Source organism: Malus sylvestris, chromosome 12 (genome assembly GCF_916048215.2).
Source record: "Malus sylvestris chromosome 12, drMalSylv7.2, whole genome shotgun sequence".
Classification (NCBI taxonomy): domain Eukaryota; kingdom Viridiplantae; phylum Streptophyta; class Magnoliopsida; order Rosales; family Rosaceae; genus Malus; species Malus sylvestris.
Window position 1 is genome coordinate 4,000,936 of NC_062271.1, and position 8,043 is coordinate 4,008,978.

The window sequence follows — 8,043 nt, forward strand, 5'->3', positions numbered from 1 at the left end:
GAAATGTGGATTAAAATTCAGCTGAGCAACTTTCACATCTGACCAAAACATGTAGAATCAAGAACAATCAATTTCCTTCCTTCTTTTTCTTTCCATTTTACTACTAATGATCAGTGAGTAGCTGTTTTTAGTGGTTTAATAACTTTAATTAAAAGCAGATTCCACTAACCAGATTTTTTTTTTTGGCAAATGATTGCGTTAGCGAGGAGGGATAGCGGTGAGATCAAATCTGCACTATAGTGTATAGGCATTATTACTGTTTGTTACAGGTAGCCTTACTCTGCATTTATTGGTTATCACCCTAAATTGAATTAGATCTTGGACCCCATCTCAGCTATGTGGATCTATTTCTGAATTCTAAACTCTTATTGCTTCTACCTAACCTTCCCCATCCAAGTTAGATCAAAGCGAAAATGATTTTCGCACACTTATTTTTTCTATCTTCACAATTATTTATTTCCGTCTCTTAATTCTTTTGATATATTCAATTCAAAGACCAAAAATAAGCAAAGTTATAAATCTTAAAAGCGGAATATATCATAGCTTACACTCGAGATCTCTACCGAAATCTCCAACACAAAACCAACAACAGAAAACATATTGACATTCAATTCCCAAGCAGAGAGAACACAACATACTATCTACACCTAACAGAGGATGGAAAAACAACCTCTAGAGAGGAAAATGAAGCGAAACATGAAGGTGACAAAGTACCTCCCTTACCGACCATCAGCGGAAGTAAAAGACTCTGCAAAGCCAGTTGGCCTTGCCGGTATACTCCCCTTGCTGTCTTCCAGGTTCAGATAACTGGAGTCCTTTCCTTCTGCGTCCTGCCAGCCCTTCACCATCTGGTTAAGCGGCAGGCTATAATCAATCCCAGAATACTCCTCGTTCTCATCATCGATAGGTTTCCATTTTTCAACAAGCGGGGACAAAACATTCACGGCATGGCTCATATCCGGTCTTTGGCTGGGTTCCCTTGCAGTGCAGTGCCCGGCGAGTTCTGCAATTATGGCGATGCTCTCAAATGTTTCTTCATTTCTGTCAAGAGTTGGGTCGATAGCAGCCATGAGTTTCTCCTTATTCGATTTTATGTGCCAGAACCATGCAGCCAAGTATTGACTTTCTTCAGGTCTATCCTCATCTAGTGCCATCATTCCAGTTAACAGCTCCATTAACACAACTCCGAAACTGAAGACATCTGCTTTCGTTGTAATTTTTCCCGTCACTGAACCCATCAACAAGTGAGGTGGCGTTAGCAGGATTCGTCACAAGCATCAAAGGAAGATAACAGAAATTAAAAAATTTGAACTTTAAAAATCCTAGCAACGGTATTATCAATCCAAAATCCGAAACATGCTGTGTGCAATGCTGTCAGCTTATAATCGGTTACAAACTTTACTAATTATATGAACATGAAACATTAATATTCAGTAATAGTTTGAAAGGTCTCAGACGGCTTACCAGCATACTCCGGTGCTAAGTACCCAAAAGTCCCGGCAAGCCTGGTCACAACGGATCTTTCACCATCAGGAGCCAGTTTCACCAATCCAAAATCTGAAACTTTTGCTTTAAAATCATCACCCAGTAAGATATTTGATGATTTAAGATCTCTGTGTATGAAGCTTTTGTGAGCTAGATTGTGAAGATAATCCATCCCTCTAGCAACATCCAAGGCAATGTTTAGCCTCCTCTTCCAAGAGAGCGGCTCTAATTCGAAGGTCTTCCAACGGAAAAGATGCCTGCTTAGAGCCCCCTGAGGCATATACTCATAGACAAGAATTCTCTCGTTTCCTTCAACGGAATACCCCAGAAGCGATACCAAATGACGGTGTCTGACCTTTGACAGAACTGCAATTTCGGCCTGGAATTCATCCAAGGCTTTGTTGCTAATCACACCAGCCTCCATTCTTTTTACTGCTATTTTTGTACCGTCATCCAGTTCTCCCTTATAAACCACCCCAAAGCCACCACGGCCTAGCTCATTTTCTGGGGCAAAATTGTTTGTCACGTTTCGAAGAACTTGAACTGATATGATGAGATTCCCCGCTTCAATGACATGGGACTCACCTATTCCACTACTGTTTCTGCTTGCAGAGCTCCCTGTAACGGTAGAAGCGCTTCCATTGGTATTGCTGGCAACAACAACCTTAACCATACTATCCGAATCAGATGCATCTCTCGGGTGAATTACATGGGAAGTTGAATTCTTGAATGCATCTCTTCTCTTCTTACAGTACATAGATAAAGGAATTACAAGCAAAAACGCAATAACAGCAACACTTGCAACCGGAGCTACAATAGAAACAGTGCTAGACCTTTTCAATGCTTTATGTTGGTTCAGTTGAGAAGTACCATTGACATGAGAACCTGAATCTGTGGATGAGGAAGGGCTATCTTCTGGTGCTGCCCCTGCCGCAGATGGATTACCATTAAACAAACGATTCCCATCAACGGCAACTTTGACAATGCTACTGAATTTCGGCAATGGAGGGGAAATATTGTTCCCACTAAGATCCAACTCAGTCAAGGATTTCAAGCTAGTCCAATTTTCAGGAACTGAACCCCACAAATTGTTGTTCTGAAGCCTAATTTGAACAAGAGATTCTAACTTCGCAACCGAATGACTCAATGTACCATTCAGATTATACTTGGGCAGATTTATAACAGACACCTTCCCATCGTTCCCACAACTCACTCCCAACCACGACCGGCACGGATCATTACCAGACCATTTAGAAACAAGCGTTGAAGGGTAATTCAACCCGCCAAGGAACTCGATAAGCGCCATAACCTCCGCGGAGCAAGGAACCCCGGGAGTGGACTGACAAAACGCATTCGAATCAAAACTCGCATTGCGAGCTTTGAATTTCGGGATTGGACCCATCAAATGATTATTGTTCAAGGTCAAACTATCAAGTGCTAAATTAGCCAAACCATCAGGAACTAAACCAACAAACTGGTTTTGATTAAGATTAAGATCTTTCAAAGATGTTAAATTACCAATGCTGTTCGGAATCACGCCGGAAAACTGATTCCCGTGGAGCCACACGCTGTTGAGCTGCACCATTGTGGTCAGAACATCAATCGAACCACTCAATCCGCCGCCGGTCGGATTGTTCAGCCAAAGTATCTGCAAATTAAGGCCGTTAAAGCTGGGCGGAATCCCGCCGGACAGTCCGTTACCCGAGAGTTGCAAAACCGTTAGGGACGACAAGTTCCCGAGAAAATGGGGCAATGGACCGACCAGATTACAACTCATGCAACTAAGATTCTGCAACTGCGCCGAGTTCCCCAGCTGAGGAGGGAAACTCCAGCCTGTCGTGGCATTCAAATTGTTGTCGTCCAAAGCCAAAACCTCCAGAGAATCGAGACCTTCGAAGAAGTCGACAGGAATCGAAGTGAAGTCGTTGAAATCCAAGTAAGCAAACCGGAGCTTCGACAGCCCCTTGAGGGAAGGGAGGGGCCCACTGAAGTGGTTCCTCTGGAGGCCAATGTTTGTGAGCTCAGTGAGCTGGTTGAAGTTCTGGGGCAGAGGACCCTTCAGGCCAAGGTTCTGGACCTGAATCTGGGACACTCTCGAACCGGCGCAGAAGACGTGGGCCCACCTGGCCCCACATGGGTCGTCGCCATTTTCCGGCCACTTCAAGAGCTCTGGGTTTTCTAGATTTTTTCTCAGCTGGTTGAGGATTGCAAGGTCGTTCGGGTCTGTGGCGCTCAGAGCAAGTGAAGCTAGTGAGAGAAGCAGGAGGAGGAGTGAGAGAGCATGTTCTGCAGCAGCACTATGGTGTTTTTCCATGGCGGATCTGCAGCTTCAGAAGAAGCATTGAAGAAAACCTGGAAAGCTGTGGAGAAGAAGCTTCATGCGAGCATCAATGGCGGTTTTGTGGACTGCCCTTGCGAAATCTCGGAACCCAATTGACAAAAAAAGCGAAATAAATCGGATATTTAGTGAAAACCATGACCAACAAAACAAAAGATGATTTGTACAGTCACAGACTCCAAGTTATTGGAAAATATTGATTTAAACAGTAATTAAAAACCATAAAGTTATAAGCTTTATTTTAATTTTTTTTGCTTTTTCGAACAAAAACAAAAGCAGCTTTGAGAGCAAGTTACAACCACCAAAAGCGGATCTTTATAAGAAATATTCGACACCCAGAATCAAATATGAAAGATTGGAAATGTTGGATGCATGTCTTAATTAGGATTAATGTTTCGTTATTATGCATGTCTCATCCGTACTGTTTATGGACGTTTGGTGCGCACCACACCTTCCTTTTCAACTACCAAGGGCGTCATTGTCCTTCAAACATGTGCTCAATGCTCATAGTTTCACGCAAACGATGTATTCACGCTACTTTTCTCTTCATGCACGTTTATGTTTATTTTTTATGTTTAAAATGAATAATTAATAGAAAATTAAGATGCAGAAATAAACAAGAGTTGTGTAAAAGAAGAAAAATGGTGTGTGAATATCATTTTTTCGGTTCATGATTGATGCTATTTGTTAGATTGTAAAACAAGTTATATATTTTACAAAAACCTTTCACATAGTATATAATGCCTGCATTTGATGCTATTTGTTGATTTTTATTGATGACAAGTTCGATACTTAATTATAGCTAACTTATTCGATGCCAAAATCTTATATTTAGAAAAAAAGAACTCAACCACAACATGCCACGTCAGATCTGCCCCAATAAATAATATTGAACTCAAACAACAACGTCACAAATTGAAAAACTCAAGAATTTACTAAACAAAACACTTATATATTAATCCATACGGTTTTTCTACAACATGCTACAATACCCCTCAATGCATTTTCATGTTTTGAAATCGTTTCATGGAAATTATTACCAATACCATCAAACATCTCTTTATATAAAGATAACCATATTATCATTCATCTATTATTTTTCTATCCAATTTCTCAAATATTTCATAGCCGAAAATACTCTTATCACATGGGATTGCTATACATTATGTGCATTTTTTTCACAAAGAAAACTAAGTGGGTCATCCGCCCCTGGGCCCAAGGTGGCTCCCCATCCATGGACGTTAACGAGTTAAAAAAAAAAGAAAAGAAAAGAAAAGAACTATTTCATTCATTGAAAGTACAAAATGTCATTACAAGTGTATATATCACGACTCGGTCTCAAAAGATTCTTTGTAAATTAGATCTAAAAATAATATTATAAAGTACCGCTAATGGTAAAAGAATGAGTAGATTTCAAACATTTGTTAAAAGACGAGCTCATCGAAAATCGTAAAATTATATAAATCAATAAATCTTTTAAACTTCATATTACATGAAGATTATGCCGGGAAAAAAAAAATCTCAAATCATATTATGAAATGGAGTACGATGAGATGGGAACGGAATTTATGGTTGGTTGAGGCCGTTAGGGCATAATTACACTTTAATATATGAAATTAATAATCAAACCTATCAAACAAAATATTAAGATAAATAGTTTTATTCATGCTTAATGAATTTTGTCGCGAATATTTTGTGGTGGACTTGGACTGAGACCGATCCCATATGCATGCATGGCTGCTTCTCATTCCGTGACCTGGATTTTGTATGATAGAAAATTAGAAATGGTTAAAGATTAGAAGCTTCTCCACAGCTTCTGTCTCGTACAAGCAACCTTTTTAGCTTTTAATTTTTAATTTCATTTTCTGTAGGAGATTTTAATTTTAGTGTCATTGCAAATGCCAAATGGATAAAGTCATTGCAAAAACTTGCTTATTGTGCTCAAAGTAATTGATGGTTTTGTGAACACGGAAAATTCCTGAAACGAAAGAGACAAGAACGAACGTGCACAAACAAATATTTGTATTTGATGATTTTGGGTTACAATCTCTCTCTAATTTGATCCTCTGATTCGATCTCCGTAAGGTGTTGATTTATGGATGTTTCGTTGATCCAAGGGGGCGTCGAGGCTTGATCTTGGATGAACAGTTGGAAGTTTCTTCAAAGGGCCGTGGGCTTGATCTTTGAAGGTGGATTTGAGCGGATCTTCAAGAGCTTTTGGGCTTGATCTTGAAGAACAATGATGAACGGATCTTCAAGGGCTTTTGGGCTTGATCTTGAAGAACGGTTGGATGTGTGGATTTGTTGATGTTTGTTGATCCAAGGGTTGTCGGGGCTTGATATTGGATGAACTGATGATGAACGATGGTGCTTTCTTCAAGGGCCGTCGGGGCTTGATCTTGAAAGAGCGATGGACGAAGAACGAAGAACGAAAAGAGCTTTCTTGATTCTTCGGGAACCTGGATGCTTGAGAGCTTCGGAGTTTCAGAGCTTCAGAGCTTCAAGGTGTAATATGAATTTGTTCCCTCAAATGAATGAAATAGGCTTGTATTTATAGAATTTTCCAAGGCCTAATTTTGAATATAATATCCCATATGAAATAAGTCGTTTCTGCCAGGTGTTGACACGTGTCCTATTTGATGACTTTTCCGACTCATTTCAATTTTCGTTGAGTCGCATGCTACGTGTAAAATTTATGTAATACATGAGCATTGACACTTTGATTTATTGGTCAACATTTATTTACCAAAATTTCGATGTCTACAAATGCCCCCACTTCAAGACACGTCGTATACATGTGCTTGTCACGTGTAGGAGATGTGTTTTGAAGTCCCTTACTGTAGATGTCGATCCAAGGGCCGTCGAGGCTTGATCTTGAATTGGGCTGGAGATTTCTTCAAGGGCCGTTGAGGCTTGATCTTGAATTTGGCTGAAAACTTCTTCAAGGGCCGTTGAGGCTTGATCTTGAATTGGGCTTGAGATTTCTTCAAGGGCTTTTGAGGCTTGTTTCTTGAACTTTTGTTTGAAATTTCTTCAAGGGCTGTCGAGGCTTGATCTTGAAGTTTGAAATTGGGCCACAAGGAGCTTCATGTGGTAGATGATCTTTGGCTTTGGTAGTGGATGAATCGGCACGTATTTTGTTGCGCTTGTTGACTTTCCACAGCTTTGATCTTGAACTGGGTTGGAGGATTTTCTGGATTTCTCCAATTGTTGATTTTCCACAGCTTATTCTTGAACTAGGTTTTGATTCAAGGGTGGTAGACACTTAATCTTGAATCGGACTTGTGATTTCCTCAAGAGCCGTCGAGGCTTGATCTTGAATTTGGCTGGAAACTTCTTCAAGGGTCGTTGAGGCTTGATTCTTGAAGGTTGACTCGAACACATGGCAAGCAGGCATGAGGTAAATGTGACAACCTGTTTCTTTGTTCAATCTTTCTAATTCACACCTGAGCAGTTTGGTCAACGGTATGATCTTCAAGATTGATGGGCTTTTCTTCCAGTTGGTGACTTGATCTTTAAGGATTTGATTCAAGGGTGGTCAATCGGCACGTGCAGCCCACAACGCCTAGTAAGTCGACCCAAGAATTTGAGGGTCAAAACGAGTTCACCGTCCTCAGGCAAATGCGGCATCTTCTCGAGTTCTTCATCTCAGACTCTTTCTGCTGAGTTAACTGTGCATGCTGCATTCTTCTCTGCTTGTTTTTTCAGGCAGATGTGGCAGCTTCTCGAGTTCTTCAGCTCGGACTCCTGCTGAGTTGACTGTGCAGACCGCATTCTTTTCTGCTTGTTCCTTCTGCATGTTGTCTCCACATGCTGCAAGGTATCATTTTCACTTGCCTTATCTATTCTTCAGGCAGATGTGGTAGCTTCTTTGGAAGTACAGCAGCAGTGGGAGACGAGTACTCGAGAGCAGTGCTAGGTAGGCAATCAGGGAAGGGTTCCAAGCAGTCGGTTCCTTACCCGAGTTTGAGTGGAAGTTCCGGCATATTGTTTTCTTTATCCTTGTCTTTGTAGGTAAGAACAAGGACAAAGGAAAGGACAGGGAGAACGCATGATATGAGATACTCTTGCTTTCTACCCTAGTGATATGAGATACTTTTGCTTTGGAGTCATTGGCTTGCAGAGGTACCCCAAGGAATAAGGAACATTGAATGACTCGAGAGGCTTCGTTGGGAAAGCATTTTTGGAGATGAAGAAAGGCTCTGTATATCTGCCTTGCT

The 8,043-nt window shown here is 40.8% G+C and overlaps 1 protein-coding gene across 1 annotated transcript; it reads right to left on the reverse strand.

Moving 5' to 3' along the window:
- Nucleotides 1-503: 503 nt before the first annotated feature.
- Nucleotides 504-4,139, reverse strand: LOC126594327 (receptor protein kinase TMK1-like). Its single transcript, XM_050260572.1, has 2 exons — nt 1,465-4,139; nt 504-1,228 (listed from the first exon to the last, which is right to left on the reverse strand). The coding sequence occupies exons 1-2, from the start codon at nt 3,797-3,799 to the stop codon at nt 720-722; spliced, it is 2,844 nt and encodes a 947-aa protein (XP_050116529.1). The 5' UTR covers nt 3,800-4,139; the 3' UTR covers nt 504-719.
- Between the last annotated feature and the right edge of the window lie 3,904 nt (nt 4,140-8,043).